General features: G+C 47.3%; 1 protein-coding gene across 1 annotated transcript; it reads right to left on the bottom strand.

Moving 5' to 3' along the window:
* Positions 1-15,293: 15,293 nt before the first annotated feature.
* On the bottom strand, positions 15,294-26,235 carry LOC137817370 (uncharacterized). The gene is made up of 3 exons (XM_068620657.1): positions 25,707-26,235; positions 25,109-25,514; positions 15,294-15,492 (listed from the first exon to the last, which is right to left on the bottom strand). The coding sequence occupies exons 1-3, from the start codon at positions 26,233-26,235 to the stop codon at positions 15,294-15,296; spliced, it is 1,134 nt and encodes a 377-aa protein (XP_068476758.1).
* Between the last annotated feature and the right edge of the window lie 763 nt (positions 26,236-26,998).

A 26,998-nucleotide genomic window follows, 5' to 3' on the forward strand; every position in this document is an offset into this window, starting at 1 on the left:
ATGAGAGAAGATTGCAAGAAATATGCCCAATGTTGTAAACAATGCCAGCAGCACGCCGATTGGCATAAGGCGCCTCCCGAGGAGTTGAAGTCGATCTATAGCCCTTGGCTGTTTCACACTTGGGGAATCGACATCCTGGGACCTTTCCCGCTGGCGATCAGGCAGATGAAGTACTTGGTGGTGGCGATTGAGTATTTCACCAAGTGGATTGAAGCAGAACCAGTGGCCCAGATCACCGCACACAAGATCGAAGGTTTTGTATGGAAGAACATCGTGTGCCGGTTTGGAGTGCCTAAACGCCTGGTGTCAGATAATGGGACGCAGTTTGCAAGCCACCTGTTGAAGAAGCTTTGCGAAGGGGTGGGAATTCAACAAGTGTTTGCATCCGTCGAGCACCCTCAGACAAATGGCCAGGTGGAGTCAGCTAATCGGGTGTTGTTGAGAGGTTTGAAGAGAAGGCTTGAGAAAGCCAAGGGAAGTTGGGCTGAGGAGGTGCCCCGTATAGTCTGGGCGTACCACACCACCGAGCAGTCAGGAACCCATGAGACCCCGTTCAGCTTGGTCTATGGGTGTGATGCCATGATTCCGGTGGAGATCCAGGAGAGCTCGCCGAGATTCCAGAACTTCGTAGAGGAAGACTCGAATGAAGAAAGAAGGCTGAACCTGGATCTGCTGGATGAGGCCAGGGAAGAGGCGAGGTTGAAAGCTGAAGCCGTGAAGAGAAGGGTTGAACGAAGATACAACTCAAAGGTGATGCCAAGGCAGTTTAGAGAGGGCGACTTGGTGATGAGGAAGGCCCACCAGTACGAGATGGAGAATAAACTGTCACCCAAGTGGACTGGACCGTTCAGAATAACCGAGGCGCTCGGGAACGGAGCCTACCGCTTAGAGACGCTAGAAGGAGGGGCGATTCCTCGCACCTGGAACGCCACACACCTGAAGTTGTACTATAGTTAAGAGCTTTGTAAGTAAAGACAAACACAATGTTATATTACAATGTCTCTGATGAAACAGTTTCAAGGGGGCACTCTTTTTTCCCTAAGGAGGGTTTTTAATGAGGCCACCCAATAAAAGAGGAGTTTTCGAAGTATGAGGCGTTTTCTGGTTGCATGTTTGCTGTTTTCCAAAAGTTTTGAAGAAAGACCTTGTCACTTGTAAGTGATTTAAGGCAAGAAAAGATATATCGCATGCTTCCAGTTAAAAGTTTTTAAGTCCTCATCGTTTTTAGGCGATTGGAGGCACCAGTTAAAGTTTTAAAGTCCTCATCGTCTTTCGGCGATCGGACGCACCAGATGAAAGACCTCGACGCCCTCGCGCGTTTTGAGGCAAGTTAAAGACCTCCTCGCCGTCGAGCGAGTGCAGGCGAGAAAAAGAAAGGTCCTCAGTGCATCCAGGGGGGAGGAGATGTACACCCTGGGCAAGTTGAGGAACCAGATAAAGTCCTTCTCGCCGTTGAGCGAGCTAAGGCCAGTTAAAGACCTCCTCGCCGTCGAGCGAGTGCAGGCGAGAAAGAGAAAGGTTCTCAGTGCATCCAGGGGGGAGGAGATGTACACCCTGGGCAAGTTGAGGAACCAGATAAAGTCCTTCTCGCCGTTGAGCGAGCTAAGGCCAGTTAAAGACCTCCCCGCCGTCGAGCGAGTGCAGGCGAGAAAGAGAAAGGTCCTCAGTGCATCCAGGGGGGAGGAGATGTACACCCTGGGCAAGTTGAGGCACCAGATAAAGACCTTCTCGCCGATGAGCGAGTTCAGGCGAGTTAAAGACCTTCTCGCTTACATGCGAGCTTAGACAAGATAAAATCCTTCTCGTCTCGAACGAGTTCAGGTATGGCGCAGAGGGTGGAAGAAGTTTGGAAGGTGGCTAAGGTAGGTTCGAAGAGAACACCTAGTCAGCCGGTCTTTGTTCTGAAGTCCAGGAGGGTAAAGAGAGATCCCTAAAGGCGTCTCTGCCCCCATGCAAAGAAACGAGTCACTCTTTGCCGTTGAGCGAGCTAAGGCCAGTTAAAGACCTCCTTGCCAAAGCATGAGGCTAGGAAAAGCTAATGTTACCAAGAGTTCTTGGCGATCGGGAAAAGTTCAAACAGCGGCGAGAAGGTTAAAAGACTTGTTTGGTGAAGCAGGTCGAGTGGGACGGTGTTTGAGCCGACAATTGAGTTACAGTTCGTTGCTTGAAGGGTATTCTTGCGATAAGGTTAGTTGCCTTAAAAGTACAAGTTGGTTAAAGTGATTATTACTTGAGTTTGAAGTGGTTCGAAGCAGTTAAGTCAAAAGGTCGTGTTTGCAAAATCGTTAAGTTAAATCCGACAAAGTTAAACATGCAAAGAAGGTTAAAGCGCTTAAAGAAGTCAGGAGAGGGAATATCCAAACTTTGTCATTGAGATAAGTATCTGTTAAAAGCACATATGCACGGGTTTATTACAAGGTATATACAAGGGAAATCATAAAAGTAGCAGATGAAGTGGAGTTGATTAGTCTTCAGCAGGAACGACCTTTCCATCTACTACTTCGTTGTTCAGCGACACCAGGCTGAGATCCAGATCGGGGAATAGGCAAGCGAATTGTTCCCGCGCAGCTTCGAATCCAGCGGCCAGAATCTGAGCAGAATTTAGCTTGAGTTCTTCGATTTGCCCCTGAAGTTCCTCAATCCGCTTCTTGAGGTCTTCGGTTTGCTCTTTCAGCTCTTTATTCTGCTGTTCCAGCTCTTCAACCTGTTTTTTAAGTTGTTCGTTGGTCTCTTGAGCCTGGAGAAGGTCTTCAGTAACCTTCTTGGATTCCGATTGTGCTTGGGCCAACTCAGCAGCCATCTTTCCCTTCTCTTTGTTGGCCTCGACGAGATCAGCCATGGCGTCGTCCCTCGCCTTTTCTACTTGCCCAAGTAGTTTCTCTCGGTCGATCGACCTCTGCTCCAGTGTTTGCACCTTAGCGGCGTCAGCTTTCATGAGAGCCTCCAGGTCGATCGCCTTGGCGCGAAGAGGCACGATTTTGCTTTCCAGCTCGACCTTCTCTTGGGCAAGATCGTGAACTTTGTGGCGAAGGTCAGTAGCCTCCTTGCGCGCCAGCCTGAGCTCGGTATTCATTGCATCCTCCACTCGGGAGTGTTCGATTTCTGCGAGCGTCAGGCTGAAGGACAACTTCTCCACCTCGATCTTCATGGTGCTGTTTTCGGTTTTGAGGTTGAAGAGGTCGTCTTGGAGCCTCCTGGTTGAGCCTTCCACAGCCCTGGTTATGATCGCTGGGATATCCTCTGCTATGGTTTTCAGTTTGGCGGTTAGAGGTTCCCACATCCTTGTGACCTCAAGGGGAAGGTTTGCTGCTTGGAGAGGCGCCAGGTGGGCTTGTTGTGGGTTCTCGTCGCCACCTTCCTTAGCAGGTTCTTCAGTGGTTGCTTCCTGGCGTGGCGACGCAATCGGGGATTCGGTAATCAGGATAGGAGAGGTATGAGCAACCTCATCCCCGATTGGAACATTTTCCGCAGCTGAAGTGTTTGAAGGGGGGCCCCCTCCGGCTGACACGTATGGCGTAGAGGCGCTTGGGGGGTCCTCCAGGAAATTTGGCTCTTGGGCCTCAGCTGCAAGTGGCGCAGTGGCCAGTGGAACCGCTTGGGCTGGTGAGGAAGGAGCCTGTGGTGTTGGCGATGACGGGGGAGGAGCAGGCGTCGATGGTGGTGTTGAGGATGGAAGAGGGGGTGGTGCAGGTGGTGAAGAAGGTGCCACCCTCTTCCTCTTCGTAACGAGGCCATCCTCGGTGACCTCGTCATCCTCTTCTTCCTCCTCATGGATGACTTGAGGGGCTTTCCTTTTGGGTCTCTTAAGGACCAATTTTTTGCGTTGGGCGGGTTCCTTCGGTGGTGATCGCCCATGGACAATGGCGGCCTCCACCACCGAGTTTGGCACCGTTTAGGAACCGGTCGCCAACCCGTGGTTTCGGGCGAGCGCCTTCAGTTCGGCGAGCATGTTTCTGGGCAACATGTCGTCTGCATGGAATGAAAATGCGTGGGTTAACTCAAGGAAAACGAATAAGTGCATAAGGTAATAAAACAGCAAAGCAGATGATATATGCAGGAAAGGTAAAACCAAAGTCTTGCGCATAACGCACAAGACGCCCAGAAACAGCTAAACAGAAGCAGTATCAAGACAAGAGTTTAATTTCCTAACCTATTCGGATATCTAGCTGATCTTCGTAGAATTCGAAGCATATCAAGGTGGTGGTGAGGAATGTTACATTGGCGTCCGCCACCTTCTTCCAGAAGAGACAAAGGTCTCTGTCCAATGCTCCCATGCTATCAGGACTTCTGGGCCTCCTGAAGCAGCTCTTGGACTCCTTTTTTCCCTTGTCCACCCAGTACAAGGGGAAGCCATCGAGAAGGGAGGTGTCCTTGTCGTTTGCACGTACTTGGACGAATTTCCCCTTCCAGTCTTTGTATGATTGCTGGAAGATGGTAAAGATGGATCTCCCAGCAATCGCATTCAAGCTGACCCACAGGCGGTCTCCTGGGTGCTTGGCTTCGAAAAGGAACAAAAACACGTCCACCGACGCGGGCAACCCCAGGTGGGCGCACGTTACTTGAAAAGCTCGAACAAACGCCCAGCTGTTGGGGTGGAGCTGGGCGGCTGCAATGTTGAGCTCGGTAAGAAGTTCCCTCTCGAATCGGGTGAAAGGGAACCTGAGCTTGACCTTCTTGAACAGAGTCGTGTAGACAAAGCAGAAGGGCCCGTCGGCGCTTACTTTGTCATCAGCACACACGGGCAGGTCGGCGGGGCAAGGCAGCACCATCATTTGTGAAACGATTGGTAGATCTCGTCCCCCTTAGTCAGCCGCAAGACTGCTCCCGCAGTATTCACGGAGGATGTCTCCTTCAGAAGGGTTGAGTTAGCCCAGGGGTATAAAGTTTTGAAGTCTGGTAGAGGGACGGGGGCTCCTCCAGCGTTAGGTGGAGTAGCCTGGGCCAGGACAGGTTGGGAAGACGCAGGCCTCTCAGCCTGCGAAGACGAAGCGCCACGAACTTGTGTTGAGTCGTGTGCTTGTGAAGGAAGGTTTCGTGCTGAAGGAGGAGGGTTCGGGGTAATCTTTGTGCGAGTCATGATAGCAGCTGCAAAGGAAGAAGAAAGGAAAAATGATCAGGGGGTTACAGAGGCTGACTCGATCATAGAAGGAAGGTGAAAGACGAACGAATGTAGGTTCGTTGCGACGATTGGCAAAGCCCTAAGTTACGCAGAAGGAGAAATGGAAAAACAACCCACAGCGTATGCACCAAGCAGTTACAGGATGATGCAAATCGGTGAAAATGCAAGGAAAACCAGCAGATGAAGGAAAGTAGTTACCTTTCGATGATCAGGAAGACGATGGAGGAAGATGGTGATCTAGAGCGTTGAAGAGCGTTGAGAGTTTTCGCAGAAGGAAGTTAGAGCGTTTGCAAGCACGAAGAAAGTGATGGAACAGTGGAGCGAAATGGGTTTAAGGGTTTTCGAAATGGTTTTAGGAAGCGCAAACGGCAAGTGAAGAGAGCCGTTGATGAAGCCACGCGTCAAACGATGAGTGAGGGGTTTGGTGGGGCGTCAGAGCAGCAGAAGGTACAACCGCTTGGAATTCCGCGTCAGGGCCACGTAGATCGGTGTTAACGAAGGCTCTTTCAGTCTTTTCGCTAGACAAGTCTTCGCTTAAGACTGGGGGCTTGTGTACCGCCCTGGTGGTCGGGTGTGATGACGTGGCATCCTGCTACAGTGTAGGCGTGTTGACAAGGCGCCAGGTTGGCAGAAGGGAAGGAAGCCGGGGGGCACGTGTAGTCGCCAGTTGTTAAGTTGGCGTGTTCCGATTTCCAGCTTACCAGAATAGGCGATCGCCAGGTTGAAGATGAAGTCGCCCGATGTAGATTCAGGCGACCTAGTCATTGGAGATCGCCAGAGAAAGCACATCGCCGAAGATGAAGGAGAAGCAGATTATGAAGGCGGCCGGCGAGACCACAGGGAAGGTGTATGAAGGCCCCTAACTCGCCAGTTCCAGTAGAGATCGCACTCCTAAGTTAGCTATGCACTGGGCAGTACCATGCATAAGTAACTTAGCCAAAATGAGAGTAGAAGCAGCGCCAAGTCAGGGAGCCTCCAGATGATGGCACGTGTACAGTTGGATGCGAGCCACGTGTCCGAGTCTGTAACTGCCAGGAGAGAGAAAGCCACCAGGTATATAAGAGTTCTTAACAAACTTTCTGAGGTACGCACGTTCAGTTCATACACTTTACGCTTGCGAGTTAGAGTTTATTGTGAGAGAGGATTTGCACGGTTCTAGTTCTCTTAGTTTTTGGTGATACCGTCACTGACTTGAGCGTTGGAGTGCGATCGGCCACAGCGGCGCCGCTCTGTTTCTTTGCAGGTTCTTGAGGTAGATCCCGAAGAGGAACGGAGGTGTGAAGCGGTGCGCACGTCGATCCTTGACGAGGCAGTTTCCAGCGCTCCGGTCAACAGGCAGGATCAAGTATCAAGCCTATTGATCATGTATCTTTCAAAAGAAGACATGGTTGGCATTCCATCTTCTTGATCTCTAGCACCAGCACTAGGTCCAGCATCTTGATAATCTTCAGGTTGATCTTCATTTTGAACATCCATATCAGCAGGTTCATCTTGTTCAAGATTAGCAGCACCACTAGATGAGGCACCATGATCACCATCCTTGCTTATCCATTTTCCACCTACTTTTGTAAAACCCATCTTGCTGAGTGATCCATTGCTCAACTCTTGAGTTGACTTGACCAACTCAGAAGTTTCATCTTCAAGATTAACTTCAAAATAGAGTAGAAATTTAGATATCAAAATAGCATATGGATAATGATAATCTCCTAACCTCATGGCTTTTTGCATGTGTTCTTTGATGATATGGATCCAATTGATTTTGATTTTCTTGGTGATGCAGAAGATATATACCAGATCTTCTTCAGTTAGCACAAAATGATTTCTCCCCCTTGGAGTTAGAATCCAAGTTACAATGAGAGCAAGCAATCTCTCATCAAGCTTCAAACCTCCAACCGAGCATGTACTAACTTGAGCATGTTTATTCTTCAAGCAACTTTTGTAGAATTGGATTTTGTTAAAATCCTCCACCACTCCAAGGTTTCCCTTGTTGATTCTCAGACCAGAGAACTTAAGACCAGTAACAGCAGTCCATACTTCATGAGATATCTCCATTTCTACACCTTTCACATGAGAAACTAGATTGTTTCCCTCAAACTTCAGGTTTGTGTAGAACACCCTCACCAAATCTGGACAAATGTTTCCTTTCATCTCTAGGAACTTTCGGAGAGATTGATCCTTGAGCAGCCTTCTCACATTATCAAGCTTTTGACTTTTCAGCTAATCAAAGCATACAACCTTGTGGTTGTTTATCTTCTTGATACTTGTTTCATACCTATACCTCTCAATGAGATCATTGTCTCCAGAAAACCAGCCTTCTACCCTTCCTCCAGACCTTACAACCCTTGTTTTGACTCTCTTTGAGGTGGGATGATTTGATTTCATGATGGCAGAGACGAAACAAAGGAGAACTCACTTCACAGATTTTTGCAAGAGATGTTGCAAGAGATATTGCAAGAGATGTTGCAATTGGTTGTTCTTGTGGAAGAAATCTGCACCAGATTTTATAGCAGTAAAAGAATCAATTTGAATTTAATTTCATTCAATGGGTACCTAATTTTCAGAGAGAGAGGACTTGACTCTGCTCTGCACAGAAAATGTCAAAAAAAGATGAAAATCACATGGTCTTCACATGTGATCTTTGACTAGTCATTAAGGCTATTGAAATTCCAAGATTTTGGAATATATTCCTTTATGACTGTTCTAACTTCTCTCTGAACATAATCAGCTTTCAACACAGATTCTTTGACCAAGATTATCTCTTTTAAATTGATCTGCAACGGATAGAAATTCAAAATAGCAATTAAAACAATTTCTTCATAGTGCTGTCAGACCCAAAACAATCGGTTGTTTTTCTGCAGCAGTTAAAAACTTGTTTTTGAATTTTAACCATGAGCAGAAGGAGTTCAAAGCAGATGACATTTGTTCCGGCCGGTTGACCTGGGACGTCTTTGTGCGCAACCTTGCCTGTTAGTCTCGGGGTGTTCGATTGATGCGAACACTTGCTTGATGCCTACCTCTGCGCACAGGTTTCTCAACTGTTGGCTGGCGAACTGGATTCCATTGTCGGATACCAGCCTCCTAGGCATGCCAAAGTGACACACAATGTTCTTCCAAACAAAGTGTTGCACCTTGTGCGCAGTAATCTGGGCCACGGGCTCCGCCTCTATCCACTTGGTGAAGTATTCAATGGCGACAATCAAATACTTCATCTGCCTTATCGCCAATGGGAATGGACCTAGGATATCAATCCCCCACGTATGGAAAGGCCACGGGCTGTATATGGATCTCAGCTCTTCTAGCGGCGCCTTGTGCCAATCAGCGTGTTTTTGACACTGCTTGCAACGCTGGTCATGGCGCACGCAATCCTCTTTTACTGTTGGCCAGTAGAAACCTACGCGTACCACCTTAGAAGCTAAAGACCTCCCCCCTACGTGACTCCCACAAATGCCTTTGTGTAGCTCCGCCATTATTCTGGTGCACTCGTCGCCGCTTACGCATGTTAGGATAGGGTGGGTGAACCCGTGTCTGAAGAATACTCCATCCCTAGAGTGTATCTTGCGGCATTCCTCTTAACCTTCTTTCCCTCCTCTAGTTCCGCTGGGAGAAACCCATCCGCCAGATACCGTCTGTATGGCGTCATCCAGGTGTCTCCTTCAGCTAAAGCACATATCTGCGCATGCCTTCCTCCTTCGGGCGTGTCCGCGTACGTGCTAATGTGAGGCGTCTTTACCGTATCTTGAGTCAAGGAACGATGACTCCTTGGCCTCTCTCTCGCAGTGCTAATATGGAGGACATCCACCCTGTTGTCTTCTATAAATTTTCTCGGAGCTTTGAGCGTCTCTTGGATTACTGTCCTCTGCCTGCCCCCGTTGCCTGAGCTGGCCAGCTTGGCTAGCAGGTCAGGTCTGGGATTTTGTTCTCGTGGGACGTGTATTCACTCAAGAGCGCTAAATGCTCCCTTCAGCAGTTGGACGTACCTTAAATACGCCGCCATCTGTGGGTCTTTTGCTTGGAACTCACCCGATACTTGTCCTGTAATCAGCTGGGAATCACTTTTCACCAAGAGGTTCTGCGTGCCCATCTCCTTAGCCAGGAGCATCCCTGCAATCAGTGCTTCGTACTCAGCCTGATTGTTACTTGCTTTAAAGGCGAAACGCAGAGCTTGCTCAATCAGCACCCCATTGGGTCCCTCCAACACTATCCCTGCACCACTTCCTTGCTGATTGGAAGAGCCGTCGACCGAGAGCAACCACTGCGAACCCTCCTTCACCTCTTGTTCGCCTCCGGGCGAGAGTTCTGCCACAAAATCTGCATATACCTGCCCTTTGATGGATCCTCTGGGCTCGTACTGGATGTCAAACTCTGACAACTCCACCGCCCAGCGTAACATCCTCTCCGCTACATCAGGTTTCTGCAATACCTTCTGTATAGGGAGGTTCGTCATCACCACCACTGTAAAACTGTGGAAGTAGTGGCGGAGCCTCCTGGCTGAAAGCCTTGCTCACGAAATAGATGGGCTTTTGAATTTGGTCCTGCTCCTGGACCAGCACAGAACTAATAGATCGCTCTGTTACTGCGAAGTATAGCCGGAGGGGCACGCCTGCTACCGGTTTGCAAAGGACCGGTGGCGTCGCCAAATACTCTTTCAACTTGATGAAAGCCGCTTCGCATTCGTCAGTCCATGCAAAGCGACTATTTCTTTTAAGGCACTGGAAATAGGGGTGCCCCTTTTCTCCTCCCGCAGAAACGAACCTTGATAAAGCTGCCATTCGCCCCGTCAGCTGCTGCACTTCCTTTACTGATGTCGGGCTCCGCATGGCAATAATTGTTGCGCATTTATCAGGGTTCGCCTCTATTCCCCGCTTTGTGAGCATGAATCCTAGGAACTTACCGGCTTCCACCCCGAAGACACACTTCTCGGGGTTCAGCTTGAGGCGGTATTTTGATATGGTGACGAACAACTCCTCTAGGTCTGTCACGTGTTGCGTCCTTCCCTTCGACGCCACTACCATATCATCCACGTAGGCGTACACATTCCTCCCTAACATGGGTGCTAGGACCTTGTCCATCAGCCTTTGGTAGGTGGCGCCTGCGTTCTTTAGCCCAAAGGGCATTACCTTGTAACAGTAACTACAAGTTTCTGTCATTAACGCAGTTTTACTCTCGTCTCTTGGGTGCATTTTGATCTGGTTGTATCCCGAGAATGCATCCAAAAAGCTAAGAACCTTGCAACTGAAGGCACTGTCCACGAGTGCGTCAATGCTTGTAATGGGTACAAGTCTTTCGGGCCCGCTTTGTTCAAGTCCGTGAAGTCCACGCACATCCTCTACTTCCCATTCGCCTTTTTCACCAGGACGATGTTGGCCAACCACTCAGGGTATTGGATCTCCCTGATGTGACCAGCACTCAGCAACTTTTGTGTCTCTTCCATTATCACAAGTTGCCTCTCTTCATTAAACTTTCTCCTTCTTTGTCGCACGGGGCGGACCGTGGCATCCATGCTAAGGTGATGGCATAGAAAGTCAGGGTCGATGCCCGGCATATCTGAGGCGGACCATGCAAAAGCATCTAAATGGCGTGAAATCACCTCTGCCACCTTTTCCTGCTCTTCTTGGCTCAACAAACTTTCAAGAACCAAGCTCTGATACCAATTGTTAGAAAAGATGGCTTTAAACTAGAGGGGGAGTGAATTGTTTAAAGAGGATTTTCGCAAACTTTTCAAAACTAGAATGAATTTATCTCAGGAAACAATTGATTCAAAATTCAGTTTGCCGAAACAGCAAGCAAAAGCTGTAGTACCAGAAAAACAATCGGTTGTTTCGTAGAAACAATCGGTTGTTTATACCAGTAAACAACAAAATAAACTGAATTTAAAGAGTGAGAGATGGAAAGATTCTACATAGTGGTTTATACTGGTTCACTCCAAACCCAGAGCTACATCCAATCTTATCAGAACCCTGAGGAAATCCACTAAGCAGTCACACCTTGATCACTTACACAACAACCAAGAGAATGACCTTGAGCACCTCAAGAAACACACTCTCCTTGGTCAACACACCAACACTAAGATTGCTGATCTTGATCCCCTCAAGAACACACAGCCAATCTCAGCAAACACAGAAACGAATACTTGTTCAACAGAGTACAAGGATTACACTTGTTACAAAAGATAATATAAAATCAATACAACCAGAATCCTATTCCATACACTTTGATCAATCACAAACTCTTAGCAATCTCAGCTCTTTGAAAAACTCAAAAACTCTTAGGAAAAACTTGTCAAAGATTCTTAAATCTCAAATCTGTTTTTTTGAATATAGTCAAAGATGTAGTTTGTTATCAAATCTTAACAAAATCTTAAATTGCATTAAAAGATTGGTCAAAGCATTTAATGACTGGAGCGTAAGCAGTTAAATCATTTAAAGCTCAGCCAAACAGAAAACAGTTTTTCTGTTATGGTCCCAAAACAAACAATCGGTTGTTTCTTCGAATCAATCGGTTGTTTTGGTACTTAACAGTTCAACCATTTTAAAAACAGTTTTCAATCTTTTTCTCAAAACACCTAAGTATAAACAATCGGTTGTTTCGACAAAACAATCGGTTGTTTTAACTTAGTTTGAAAACATTTTACTTTCACAAAGATTGAGAATGCTAATGCTTTAGATTTAATCAAAGGGTGGATTACAACATATAAACTACCCCAGAACTAAGCTAAACCAAAACAACAACATCAAGCATAGCCAAGGCTTCAACATCCTTCAAAGGGTTTGGATTCTTCAAAACTTGAACACCACTTGGTTCAACAACCTCTAGGTCATGTATTGCTAGAAAATATATTGTTCCTAAAAACTTAGCCAAATGGCTACCAAAGGAAAGGTTTTAATCTTTGCTGGACCCTATACTGAAAAGGGTACCATTTGTATTATTTTTGCTCTGTTTTGCAAAAAGGCAGCAAGAGAAATCAATGGTATTTCTTCAGTGGATGTTCAAAACATATGACTGGTGATCTGACAAAATTTACCAGCTTAAAGCTCAAGGCAGAGGGACATGTAACCTTTGGGGAATATAACCGTGGAAGAATTCTGGGTAGGGGAATTGTTGGAACTAGAAATTCAACCACAATTGAGAATATGCTTTATGTGGAAGGACTCAAGCATAGCCCTCTAAGTATCAGTCAATTATGTGACAAAGGATACAAGGCGAACTCCAAGTCAAATGGCTGCATAATCTCAAATGACTCCTCTGGCAAGGTGTTGTTTACTGGTAAGAGAGTGAATAACATATATCTCTTGGATATTTTGGAAACTGATTCTTCCAATGAGTGTCTACTGTCTAGAAGTGATGAGTCTTGGTTGTGGCACAGGAGGTTAGCTCACATTCACACTAATCACTTAAATAAATTGAAATCCAAAGACCTTGTTTCTGGTTTGCCTAACATTAAATTTCAGGATAACAGGCTCTGTGATGCTTGTGTGAAAGGTAAACAAATCAGATCTTCTTTCAATTCAAAGGACATTGTTTCTACTAAAAATCCATTGGATGTATTGCATATGGACTTATTTGGACCCTCTAGAGTTGCTAGCTTGGCTGGAAATCTGTATGCTTTGGTAGTTGTGGATGACTACTCTAGAATTACATGGACTCTTTTTCTTGCATATAAAAATGATGCTTACAATGCCTTTAAGAAATTAGCAAAGGTTTTGCAAAATGGAAATGGTTGTTGCATAAAATCCATTCGAAGTGATCATGGGGGTAAGTTTCAAAATGCTAGATTTGAAAGGTTTTGTGAAAAACATGGGATATCACATAGCTTTTCAGCTCCTAGGACTCCCCATCAAAATGGTGTAGTTGAAAGGAAAAACAAATCATTAGAGGAACTTGCTAGAACTATGTTAAATGAATCTAAGCTTCCTAAGTATTTTTGGGCATATGCAGTCTATACTGCAGCTTATGTGTTAAACAAAACCTTAATTAGACCCATCCTTAAGAAAACAACATTTGAATTGTATAAGGGTAGAAAACCTAGTGTGAGTCAGCTTAGAGTGTTTGGGTGTAAATGCTTTGTATTGAATAATGGCAAAGAGAATTTGGGTAAATTTGATGCAAAATTTGATGAAGGTATTCACATTGGCTATGCTTTGAATGGTCATGCATATAGAGTCTTCAATAAAAGATTGCTCACAGTAGAAGAATCAACGCATGTTGTATTTGATGAAACTGATCATAGCATACCTAAAATTGTTGCAGATGACCTGGAATGTGATGATTTAAAATCTGTTTTAAATAAAAATGAATTGATTCATATTGATACTGCTGACTCACATGTTGTCGAAGAACCTACTGTTTCTGCAGGTTTTCCAAAAGAGTGGAAGATCTAACCCTTGATAATTTCATTGGGAATATTGAGAAAGGAGTTTCAACTAGGAAGTCCCTGAGTAATTTTTGTGAGACAATGGCCTTTGTATCTCAAGTGGAGCCTAAAAATCTAATTGAAGCACTCAAGGACAGTAACTGGATTCTGGCTATGCAAGAGGAACTGAATCAATTTGCTTTGAATGAGGTATGGACTCTTGTTCCTAGAATACCTAAAATGAACACCATTGGAACAAAGTGGGTATTCAGAAACAAGATGGATGAGCATGGGGTGATTACCAGAAATAAGGCTAGACTAGTTGCTAAAGGGTATAATCAAGAAAAGGGAATAGACTATGATGAAACATATGCACTAGTGGCTCGGCTTGAAACTGTTAGACTGCTCCTTACCTTCTCTTGCATCAAAGGATTCAAGTTATTCCAAATGGATGTGAAGAGTGCCTTCTTGAATGGTTATATAAATGAAGAGGTATTTGTTTCACAGCCACCAGGATTTGAAGACCATCAACATCTAGGACATGTGTTCAAACTCAAGAAAGCTCTTTATGGGCTTAAGCAAGCTCCTAGGCAATGGTATGAGAGGTTAAGTGATTTCCTTACCTCACAAGGCTATGACAGAGGCACATCAGATAAGACCTTATTCATTAAGAAGAAAGGAGATGACACAATTCTAGTGCAAGTTTATGTGGATGATATCATATTTGGATCAAACAATTGAGAATTGGATGAGACTTTTGTGGAAATCATGAAGAGTGAGTTTGAAATGTCTATGATGGGTGAGTTGAATTATTTACTAGGCTTGAAGGTCAAACAACTTAAAGATGGCATATGCTTAAATCAAGCCAAGTATTGCAAACATCTGCTGAGAAAATTTGAAATGAACAAGTGCAAACCAATCAACACACCTTTCTGGATCAGGATGAAACTGGAATTTTTGTTGATGAAACTAAATACAAAGGACTCATAGGATCCCTACTGTATCTCACTACCAGCAGACCTGACATAATGTTTGAGTGTGCATGTGTGCTCGTTTCCAATCTACTCCTAAAGAATCACATTTCAATGCTGCCAAAAGGATTCTGAAATATTTGCAAGGAACAAAAGAAGTTGGCTTGTGGTATCCATGTAACATTTGATTAAGTTTGACTGGCTACTCTGATTCAGACTTTGCAGGTTGCAAAATTGATAGAAAGAGCACCAGTGGTACCTGTCACTTGCTTGGATCAAGCTTAATCTCATGGCAATGCAAAAAACATGCATGTGTTGCTTCTCTACTGCTGAAGCAGAGTACATTGCAGCAAGGAGTTGTTGTGCTCAAACCATATGGCAAAGACAACAATTGAATGACTTTGGTATCTTACTTAACAATATACCTTTGCTGTGTGATAACTCAAGTGCCATCAATTTAACTAAAAATCCTATCATGCATTCAAGAAACAAACACATTGAAATTAGGCATCACTTTCTAAGGGAACACATATCAAATGGAACATGTGAGATTAAGTTCATTGGTACAGATTTACAGCTTGCAGATTTGTTTACAAAAACATTGGCCAAAGATAGGTTTAATTTCCTGCTAAATGAATTGGCATTATAAATGTTAATTGTGATTCGCAGTGAAAAATTAAATTTGTTTATTTGCAATTAAACGTGTTTATTTTTTGTACTGATATACATTGATGACTAGGAAAGAGAAAATTTAATCTTTGACTGATTGACTAACTTAGTGGGTATTAACCACTGAATCTTTGACGGTTTGGGTCATGGTCTTGTAACTGATTTGATGCATTGGTTGCTTAAATCATGGAGTGATATGCATGCATCGTGATTCAAGCTCCAGAATACAGGGGTGAACCCTTGTCCATGTTTGAGAGGCAGGTTCTGTATCGTCTTGATGCCATGTCAGCGGAACAGAGAGCCTATTTCGAGACAACCCAAGCCAGGTTCCAGCATCTTGATGATCAGATTGAGGGTGTTCAGTTGCAGCTAGCAGAACTGTACTACAAGGATTAGAAGTGCCTTGTTTCTATGCTTATCTTTTGCCTAGTTTATGTTCGTGCATTCTGTTTCTGTTGAACAATCTGTAATGTTTTCTGAACTATAATGTTTGATTGTCTTTTGGATTTATATTTCTGCATGTTGTTTGATGAATCCAAAGGGGGAGAAAAATAGCTCACCATATTAGGTAAAGCTAGGTGATACAGGTAGTTTACATTCCGCACCTTAAAACTGTTACATGTTATGAATTGTTTCAACTTTTTTAGTTTGGTGTTTGATGCAGTATAGGTGGTGTCCACCTTTTAAAGCAACTGAGCTATGGGGATTTGTCTCCATCAAACAGGGGGAGATTGTTGAAGATGGATGTTGCCCCTTCAAGACAAAGTGTTTGATGAAGCCAAATGTGTAATTTTCCATAGTATTTTCATTTTCTTTAAGGATGTCTTAGGTATAGATTAGAGGTTGTTTAAAGTAGGCGTTTTGCTGGGTAACTCACCTCTTAACCCCTGACCATGTGATAAGAGCAAGCACAAGTTTTATGAAAATGTTTTTCACATGTTTTACAAAATATCCTTACTACATAGAAAATGAATCTGTTCTTTTCTAAATAAATAGATTCTTTTCTTAAACTGATGTCTTGATTAAGTGTTTTTAGTAATCATGTTTTAAAATTTACTAATTTGCTACTTCTTTCCCAAGCTTCTTAATTATTGTTTTGTTTTATACCTTCCCCAACACAAACTTAGAAAATAAATTGTTTTATATTTTATATGAAGCTAATCTAATTAAGGTTCTGATTTTGTTAAAGTAAACAGAAAAATAAATTTGTTCTTTTTAAAATCAATATGTTCATTTTCTCAGGATTACTAGAAAACAGTTTCTGTTTGTAAAGATTTTTATAAGCTCAATTCAACCCCCTCCCCCTCTTGAATTTAGACACTAATAGACCCAACTAGGGGTGGCAATACGGGCAGACTCGCCCCTTACTTGGCCTGCCCTGCCCCGCATAGGCTCGCCCCGTACTTGGCTCCCCCCTGCATAGAATATGCGGGCTGATTTTTCTAGCCCGCCCCATATAGGTTGGCGCGCGGGTCTCTCAACCAGCCCACAGAAGAAATATTTTTTAAAATAATTTTTTTATTTAGATGTATTAGGTAAATGATCTCATAATATTATTTTCACAAGACATGCGTAGTAAGTTGTTATTAAAATTTTCGGAATGTGAAATATAAGGCTACATGAAGAAAATATGGAGGTGTAGAAAAAAAATCTACATTTTAAAGTTATGCGGGTTATGCGGGCCAATCCGCCCCGCACTTTTCTCGTGTGGGTTGCAGGTTATGCAAGGCGGTCCAGTGGGTTGAAATAAGTAACCCGCCCCGCGTTTTTTTCATTGGGCCACAAGCCGGCCCGCACAGTCCGCCCCACTTTGCCACCCCTAAACCTAACAGAATCATGGTTGTTGCTGGAGGCCATGGTCGAATACGGTTATTAGGTAGCCTTAACTTGATTCCATTCGTGAGAAGGGGCACAAGGTGAAGCGATTACCAGACTCCCGTTTTCTTTCTCACTTTTTTGTTTGCCAATGTGCTCTTCTATCCTTTATTTAAAACAAATTTAAAACTATTCAAATTTAAAATTGCTCCTTGAGAACCGCTCCATAAAATCAGTTTGATGACAAATGTAATGAGGAAATAAGTAAATATTTATTTTAATAAAATAGTAAAATAAGATATATTATATAAATAAAATAGAAAAATAATTGTGTACACGAAAATTTCGTTTTATATATAAGTATAGATTAATAATTGATACGATCGGTCATCGGTCGTCGATGACGTCAGCAGTAGAGGACCACGTGGACCACTCGCAGAGCGACACATGGACCAGGTGGCAGAGAGATCAGGGAGACGACCGCCAAGAGCGGTGATCGGGGGGTCCGTAACCAAGTGACCACCGACGGATCAGGCGGCAGAGAAGTCAGGGGACAGATCACATAGAACGGTGATCGGTGGTCAGTAACTAAGTGGCCACCAACAGATCAGTTCCCATACGAGCGCTTGGGGGCAGAACGCGAGAAGTAATAGAGCACTGATCAGTCATCGGGGTATCGTGTTACACGCAGTTAAACTGGGACTGAGGTTCCCAGCGAGAGCGTTACGCACTGACCTCGCATGAGCACATCTCGGGGAATCATACACGAGAGTGGCCTGAGGGAACTAGTAAACCAGTCAGTGATTGGTGATTCCCTCAACCCATTACGTGCGTGACACCGTGAACGGTATGCTGTATACGCAGAGAGCAACGTTTGGTGAGTGTGCCTAGACCAGCCACACCTGGCGTTCTCCTGAGAGTATGCGATATGCCCAGATGAGAGAAATATCCTAAGTTACTCCGCAAGGGCGTAACTTAGGCACACAAAGAGAAGCGCTAGAGCCCTTCCAGTGAGTGACACGTGTGTGGTTAGATGTGAGTTGCAGGCCTCCACGTGTCATTATCTGAGAGGGGTGCGGTCCAGACAAAGGTGTACTCCGTACCACTAAAGGTACAGACAGGCGCAGCCAAGCGCAGACACGCACAGACTCTCACGCTCTCACTACTGATTCTAGAGGTACGTTGTCTTAGAAGGGCATAACAGGGTTCTGACACATGCCAGAAAAGCATAACAGAATTCTGTTATGCCCAGAAGCAGAGAGAGAAAGATAAAAGAGAATCAGGGGAGATTGAGAGGGGGGATATACGAAAAAACAGAGAGCAAGAGTTTTTCACACACACTACTAGTTTTCTCTTTTGGTGGTTCTGTGGACTAACTTGATCGTCGGAGTGCAAACGGCCGCTAGAGGCGCCATCTGTGTGTTTTGCAGGTCACGTTTGGAGATCCAAGAGAAGGTTCTGAGGGTGATTCTGCAGAGAGCGCAGTCGCGTAGACGGGACAGAGAGTGCTACAAAGCGATTCCTCCACGTTCGAGTTGCCGGCAGGATCATTTGGCGCCCACCGTGGGGCCCAAGTGAATCGTGGTCCCATATACACCACTGTTTTGAAGCTTACCAGAGTTTTACCAACTTCTTTGACAAGGAAAGATGCCAAGAAACAGACAACCATCACCTGCGCCATCTGCTGACGAAAGAGCTGTGACAATGGCGCAGGTCCTGGAGATGGTGCGCACGCTGCAGGATAACGCCGCAGCGTCGAAAGCTGAACAAGAAAGGATGCAGACGGAGTTGGCCGCGTCGCAAAGCAGGAACGACGAGCTGAATCGCGTCAACGAAGAGTTGAGAAGGACGTTGCAGGCGCAGAGGGAACACGTGGTTGACGAAAGGATGTCTAGGCAGCCGTCACCTCCAAGAGCGTTCCCCATGCCATTCTCCCCTGAAATCATGGGAACCATGGTGCCTCCCAACCTGGTGGGGGTGAAGGCATCGTTCAAGGGGGTAGAAGACCCGGAGACGCATCTGACGGCGTTCCACACCCAGATGATGTTGTCTGGAGGCTCAGACGCTGTGTACTGCAAAATGTTCATGAGCACGCTAAGCGGAATCGCCATGGAGTGGTTCGTGAGCTTACCAGAAGGACATATCACGTCTTTCTCTCAGTTTTCGAAGCTCTTCACTGAGCAATACATCGTCAACAATGCACCTGCAGTGGTTTCATACGATTTGTTCGACGTGCGTCAGTACCAAGGCGAGTCGCTGAAGGACTACCTCAACCGCTTTGGAGCACAAGTGGTTAGACTGCCCAGCAAAGATGAAGATATGATGGTGCACGCGTTTAAGAAGGGAGTACTGCCTGGCCCCTTCAGCGAGTCTCTCATCAGGAGCCATCCCAGCACCTTTGCAGAGATCTGACGACGCGCGGTGGCGCACATAGTGGCAGAAACAGAGGTTTCTGAGAAAAGGGGAAGTGCTGCACCACCAAGACCGCGTGGAGGGCAAGGGAAACCGCAACAAGCAAGGGTGCATGAGGCCAAGGAAGGGAAAAAGGTGCGGGAAAAACCCCGTCCCTATGCACCAGGCAAAGATCAGAGCAGGGGCGTGCAAGGGAGAATAACGCACCCCCAAGATACAACTTCATGGTGGGATTGGCGGACCTCATCGCCCTTCCTGCTGTAGCAGCAAGACTACGCGTACCGGAGAAAACTGATAAGGTACTTGGTAGAAAGAAGAATGAGTGGTGTGAGTTTCACCAGGCCTTTGGCCACACACTTCACTCCTGTTTGGCGTTGGGGCACCAACTGGCAGAGTTGGTGAAGTCTGGTTTCCTAGCAGATTACCTGCGTGAGCCGCAGGGTGATCGCACGTCAGGATCCCAGACTGGAGAACAGCAGCATGAAGTCCCTGTGCACGGGGAAGTGCAAACCATCGCGGGAGGCTTCTCTGGTGGGGGATGCACAGCGTCACAGAGAAGGAGGTACGCTCGGTCGGTTATGGCGGTAGATGCGGTAAATGAGAGCCATTACCCTGAAGTAGATATTGTCTTCAGGAAAGCTGATCTACGGGACGTTGTCCCGCACGACAACGACTCTGTCGTCATTTCCCTCATCACAGCAGGAAGACGAGTGCACAGAGTGCTCGTAGATCAAGGAAGCTCGGCAAACGTCATGTTCTGGCCAACGTTTAACAAGTTGCAGTTGTCCCCTGATCAACTGAGGCCATATACCGGGTGTCTTTACGGCTTTGCGGGAGATCAGGTAGAAGTGCGGGGATACATTGAGCTAAGGACAACGTTCACTGATGGGACGACAGCCCGCACCGAAAGGATAAAATACTTGGTGGTGAATGCCCCTTCTGCGGACAACGTCTTGTTGGGGAGGCCAACACTCAATAGGTTGGGCGCAATACCATCAACGAGGCACATGAAGTTAAAGCTGCCATCGATGGAGGGGACCGTAATAACCATCAAGTCGGATCAGGCTGAGGCAAGACGCTGTTATGAAAACAGCCTGAAGCAGAAGAGAAGTGTATGCCACGTCACCACGACACCACCACCAGGTGCGCGCGAAGAGCGATCGGTGGTTAGGGAGACACAGGGCGCTCAGAGGATAGAGAACGCTGCGGTGGGGGGCTCCCAGGTAGCCCAAGTTGAAGAAGAAGAGGAAGGCGCGATCGCTCCTCGCGAGTCAGGGATCGCGAGGGCGGTCATCGCCAGTGAAAGAAGGCCCCACCCAGCTAATGGATGGGTCGAAGTGGACATCAGGGGGAAAAAGTTCAAATTGGGGGGATCCCTCGTTGAAGAAGAGCGGAGGCAGATCATTGGTGTGATTGAGAAGCACATGGGTGCCTTTGCATGGTCAGCGTCCGACATGCCAGGAATCGACCCCGATTTCCTTTGCCATCGTCTGTCGATGGACCCTAAGGTTCGACCTGTGCGACAAAGGCGAAGGGGAAATTCAACGAGGAAAAGAGGAAGGTGATCCACGACGAAGCGCAGAAGCTCCTTGCTGCAGGGCACATCAGAGAGATCCAGTACCCCGAGTGGCTAGAGAATGTGGTGCTGGTTCAGAAGGCAAGCGGCAAGTGGAGAATGTGCGTGGATTTCACTGACCTCAACAAGGCGTGCCCCAAGGACTCTTACCCCTTACCCAGTATAGACGCCCTGGTTGATAGCGCATCAGGGGGAAAATTACTCAGCTTCTTGGACGCTTTCTCGGGGTATAACCAGATCAGGATGCACCCCATGGATGAGTGCAAGACCGCGTTTATGACGGAACGGTCTTGCTATTGCTACAAGGGCATGCCATTCGGGTTAAAGAACGCGGGGGCTACCTACCAGCGGCTCATGGATAGGGTGCTCTCGCCCATGCTGGGAAGGAACGTACATGCCTATGTAGATGACATGGTGGTTACGTCCCAAGAGAAGAAGCATCATGCAGCTGATCTGGAAGAACTATTCACCACCATTGCCAAATACAGGTTGAAGCTCAACCCTGAGAAGTGTATCTTTGGTGTGGAGGCTGGGAAGTTCTTGGGTTTCCTCTTAACAGAGCGGGGAATCGAAGCTAACCCAGAGAAGTGTGCGGCAATCGTGGCAATGAGGAGCCCAACGACGGTGAAGGAAGTGCAGCAGCTCACCGGTCGCTTGGCAGCTTTGTCCCGGTTTATGTCCGCTGGAGGGGAGAAAGGTCATCCATACTTCCAGTGTCTTAAACGCAACAGCAGATTCCTCTGGACACAAGAGTGCGAGGAGGCCTTCATCAAACTGAAGGAGTATCTAGCGAGCCCACCAGTCTTGCGAAAACCTCAGGTAGGCATCCCTCTTCGTCTATATTTTCCTGTGACGGAGAGAGCAGTCAACTCAGTCCTGGTGCAAGAGCAAGACCAGACCCAGAGGCCTGTTTACTTCGTGAGTAAGGTGCTGCAAGGCCCTGAAACAAGATACCAGGCCCTCGAGAAGGCTGCCCTGGCAGTGGTGTTTTCAGCCAGTAGACTCAGGCATTACTTCCACAGCTTCACAGTGGTGGTGATGACTGATCTGCCTATCCAAAACGTGCTGAAGAAACCCGATGTAGCAGGCAGAATGGTCAAATGGGCGGTGGAATTGTCAGAGTTTGACATCCAGTACGAGCCCCGAGGACCGATCAAGGGGCAGGTGTTCGCAGACTTTGTAGTCGAGTTGTCGTCGATCGCGACACCTGCAGAAGGATTAGATTTCCGATGGGTGTTATCGGTGGACGGTTCTTCTAATCAGCAGGGGAGTGGCGCTGGAGTCATTTTGGAAGGCCCAAACGGGGTACTGATCGAGCAGTCCCTCCGCTTTGCCTTTAAGGCCAGCAACAATCAGGCGGAGTATGAAGCCCTGATCGCAGGAATGTTGCTGGCAAGAGAAATGGGAGCAAGAAACCTGCTGGCCAAAAGTGACTCTTTGCTGGTCACGGGGTAGGTTACAGGGGAGTTCCAGGCAAAGGATCCCCAGATGGCAGCCTACCTGGAGTATGTACAGCTCCTGAAGACGTCCTTCACCGAGTTCGAATTGGTACACGTGCCAAGAGAGCAAAATGCCAGAGCAGACCTGCTTGCCAAGCTGGCCAGCTCAGGCAAAGGGGGGAAGCAGAGGACCGTCATTCAGGAGACCTTGAAGGTACCGCGAGCGTTCGTGTCGGACAACCAGGTATTCCATGTGTGCAAATCAATGGAGCGTCTAACGATCGGTCATCGGTCGTTGACTCAAGAAACGCTGAGAACACCGAGGGTGAGATCGCGACCGTCGAAGACCGATGAGTCGATGGAAGTCCACGCGGAGAAGGAACCCGACACCTGGATAACGCCATACCAGTTATACTTAGAAGATGGTGTACTCCCGCTCGACGTGGCAGAGGCAAAAAGGATAAAGAGGAGTTCAAGTAAGTTTACTCTAATAGATGGAAACCTCTTTAGATTTGGATTTTCTCACCCTGTGCAGATCTGTGTGCACGGCGAGCAATGCACCAGACTCATGTCAGAGCTGCACGAGGGGGTGTGCGGAAGCCACGTAGGTGGTCGCGCTTTGGCAAGTAGGATACGCGCGGGGTACTACTGGCCAAAGCTGAAGGAAGACTGCATAAAGTTTGCTCAGCACTGCAAACAGTGTCAACTGCATGCAGACTGACACAAGGCACCCCCTGAGGAGTTGAGGTCCATCCATAGCCCGTGGCCATTCCACACATGGGGGATCGACATCCTAGGACCTTTTCCCCTGGCGATAAGGCAAATGAAGTTTCTCATCGTGGGCATCGAGTACTTCACCAAGTGGGTGGAGGCAGAGCCAGTCGCACACATCACCGCACAGAAAGTCGAGCACTTCGTCTGGAAGAACATCGTCTGCGGCTTCGGAATACCCAAGAGGTTGGTCTCCGACAATGGCACCCAGTTCACGAGTCATCAGCTGAGGAAGATGTGTGAAGAGTTAAAGATACAGTAGGTTTTCGCTTCAGTGGAACACCCACAAACCAATGGGCAGGTGGAGTCTGCCAATCGAGTACTGCTTAGGGGGCTGAAGCGAAGACTAGACAAGGCCAAAAGAGGCTGGGCAGAGGAGGTCCCCAGAATTGTATGGTCTTATCATACCACCCCACAGTCCAGCACCCATGAGACACCCTTCAGCCTTGTCTATGGGACAGACGCCATGATTCCCGTGGAAATACAGGAGAGCTCCCCTAGATTCTTGAACTTCATTGCTGAAGAGTCCAATGAAGAACGTAAGGTGAATCTCGACCTGCTGGACGAAGTGCAAGAAGAAGCCAGAGTCAGTGCTGAAGCCGTAAAGAGAAGAGTAGAGCGGAGGCACAACTCTAAAGTGAGGCCCAGGCGCTTCTAGGAAGGTGATCTGGTGATGAGAAAGGCGCATCAGAATGAGATGGAGAACAAGTTGTCTCCAAAGTGGACAGGCCCGTACAGAGTGGTCGAGACGTTAGAGAACGGAGCTTATCGGCTAGAAACTCTGGAGGGAGGAGCAATCCCCAGAATGTGGAACGCCACCCATTTAAAATTTTACTTCAGTTAAGTTGTAAAGTAGTTGCGTTCTCGCGCTAAAAGATACATGCTTTGTATGTGGTGGAAACAGTTGAACAGACAAGGGGGCACTCTTTTCCCTAAGGAGGGTTTTTAACGAGGCCACCCAATTAAAGAAAAAATTTCCAGCATATCAAGTGTGTGCAAGTATTAAAGTTAAAATCCTCCTTGCCCCAGGAGCAAGTGCAGGTGATCGGTTAGGCCTTACTTGCCCTAGGCGTAAGTACTGGCACCGATCTAAGTCTTCCTCACCCCAGGTGTGAGCGCAAGCAGTTAAGGGTTTGAAAAGCCAGGGGTGCTAGTAAGACCAAGAGAGGGAAAGGAAAGATTTTGACAAATGTCCTTACCCACTTGGCATACACCAATATTGGCCCAGTAAGGCTCTTAGTCCGAAACCCTTCTCACCCCAGGAGTGAGGCAGGGAATGAACGACTCAATCCGCCGAAGGGTGATGACCTTGGGGAAAGTAAGAGGGGTCAGCGAGAAACACTTTTCTTTCCCCAAAACGAGGCATCACCTCGAGCGATCGATGTCAAGGTCCTTTATGCACTTAGCGCTAGAGCGACAGAGAAGCTAAGTGAAGATCGAAGAACGATCACTGATGAGTCGTCAGTGATTGGTTAGTGGTGCAAAGCAGCGCACAAGAACTGTTAAACACAAGGCTAAGGGAGTAGCTAGTCGTGATCAAGTAGAGGCCAAGAACAAGGGAGGCAGATCGCGCTAGGCCTAAGCTGGTTAACACTTAGTCGTGTGCAAAGGGAAAGACAAAGCTTAAGATCGCGCTGAACCTAAGCTAGCTAACAGTTAGTCGTGTGCATAAAGAAAGGTGAAGCTCAAGAAAAATACAAGAGAAGAAGCTCATACAAATTGAGAGTTTATATTCACAACCAAGTCTTATACAAATTTTGAGTTCTAAGAAAAGTTGTGCAGAAGTTAAAATTTACAAGAAAGAGAAAAGATTAAGCGGCAGGAGGGGTGAGCTTTCCATCTACCACTTCGTGATAGATGCTGAACTGCGAGAGGTCCAGGTCTGGGAGAACGCATCTGATTTGCTCGAGTGCTAGCTCGAATCCGTCAGTAAGGGCATCAGCACCCACGTTCATCAAATCAGCCTTCTCCGCCTCCAGTTTTTGCTTTGAGGCCTCCGCAGCATCTCTCTCAATGGTAAGGGCAGCAAGGGAGGAGGCAACTTCTTCCAGTTGGCCATTGGCTTCAGACAGTTTGCCCACCACCTCCTCAAGCTTTTTCTCTCCAGCAGCAGCCGCCTCTTTGGTGGACTCGAGCTCCCCCACTAGTTGAGAGTTCAGTTGGCGTAGGGAGGAGGTCTCGGCCCGTAGCTCCACCACCGCGCAGTCCAGAGAGCTCACAGTCTGCCCCATCAAGATCTCCGTCTTGATGGTCTCTTGGACCTGCGCTAGGTACTCCCTCCTAGCTTTCTCCACCATGCCCCGCATCAGCTCTACAGACCCTTGAGCAGCTTCGAAGTCACTTCGCAGTGACTCCTTGTCGTGCTCAAGCTCTTTCACCCTCTTCTCCAGGGCTACTTGCTTGCGGTGCTGGGTGGAAAACTCCAGAGAAAGCACCATCTGCCTGGCCAGGTGCATGTCCACCTCATCATCGTTCCATTCGACGAGCTCCCGGTTGCTTATGAGCTGTCGAACCAGGGTGATGACCCTGCTGAAGTTCTCGTGGCTGGCTCCAGAGGCGCTTGGGCGCGAGCTGGATCCACTACATTCAGCAGTGGCAGTAGAGATTGGCAGTGGTGGTGGTGGACCCCCAGATCGAGCAGAAGCACCCCCAGCAGGAGGAGCAGATGGACCAGGTGATTGGCCTGCTGGAGGGGGAGATGGCAGTTGAGAAGTTGGAGGCAACTGCTGGCAGGGAGAAGGAAGGCATGTAGGCTCTGAGGCAGGTTGAGTAGAGGGAGGAAGGGGTGAACCTTCCTCTACCTCCACCACCTCGATCTCCCCAGGCTGGAGAGACGAAGCCCCCTCGACCGCTGGCATTTTCCTCTGGCGGTGTATAAGAGGAGAGCCAGAGCTTTCCTCTTCAGTTGAGGCAGCAGCAGTAGCAGCAGCAAGTGAAGTAGAAGCCTTCACCAGTTTTTTCCTTTTCCTTCCTTGCTCGGGGCCTTCAGCTGGCGCGACCGAGAGAGGAGAGGCTGCAATGGGCTCAGTGGTAGAAGAGGAGGAGCCAGTTCCCTTGGTTCCCCGACGCTTGGCAAGCTCCAGCAAGGCTAGCCTCCTGTCTTTCCCCGACATTGAGTCTACATAGATGAGAAAAGGAAGAGTTAGATGCTCAAGTTTCACAAGTAAGTCAAAATATATAAAAGCATGCATGAGAAGGTGCAGGTATCCTAAGAGGTGGAAGAAGAGCTACCTATATACTTTTTCATGGCCACCACATCGAACTCATCTTTGATGAGTCGAGCAGAGTTGTACTTGGCCCCCAGGAACAGCCCACATAGCTCGCGCTCGTAGGGGGCCATAGCTTCGAGGTCCCTGGATTTCTTGAATTCAACCCCAGGAACCCAGTAGAGGGGGTACCCCTCGAGCAGATTTGGACTTTGAGGGGTGGCAGATATCATGTAGAACCTGCCCTTCCAGTCTTTGAAGGATTGCTGGTATAGGCCCAGGAGCACCCGACCAGCAACCCCGTTCAGGCTAACCCAGGACCTGTCCCCAGGATTCTTCGCCTCGAAGAAATAGAGGAACACATCCACGGAGGCGTTGTGCCCGAAATAATTGCAGAGGATCTGAAACGCCCGGATGAAGGCCCAGGCATTTGGATGGAGTTGGCAGGGCGCGACGTTCAACTCCATCATCAGCTCCTTTTCGAAAAAGGTGAAGGGAAGGCGCAGCTTCAACCTTTTGAAGATGGCGGAGTAGATGAAGACGAAGGGCACCCCATTGGTGGCCCTATCGTCCGCGCAGATGGGCATCCCTCGAGGAGGAATGCGGACTTGGATGTTAAAGTCATTTTCCCTGTCGATGGCGCAGGAAGGCTCATTGGGATTGTGGCTCA

This window comes from Phaseolus vulgaris, chromosome 10 (assembly GCF_000499845.2).
Source record: "Phaseolus vulgaris cultivar G19833 chromosome 10, P. vulgaris v2.0, whole genome shotgun sequence".
NCBI lineage: Eukaryota > Viridiplantae > Streptophyta > Magnoliopsida > Fabales > Fabaceae > Phaseolus > Phaseolus vulgaris.

Bases quoted from the DNA above. Each gene is read 5' to 3' on its own strand.
- LOC137817370 (XM_068620657.1), bottom strand. From the start codon at position 26,235: ATGTCGGGGAAAGACAGGAGGCTAGCCTTGCTGGAGCTTGCCAAGCGT. The intron at 25,515-25,706 runs GTAGTGGATCCA...GCAAGCAAGTAG, and splicing joins CTCTACTGCCACTGCTGAAT to CCCTGGAGAAGAGGGTGAAA. The intron at 15,493-25,108 runs GCAAAAACTGGA...TAATCCTTGTAG, and splicing joins GATGCTGCGGAGGCCTCAAA to TACAGTTCTGCTAGCTGCAA.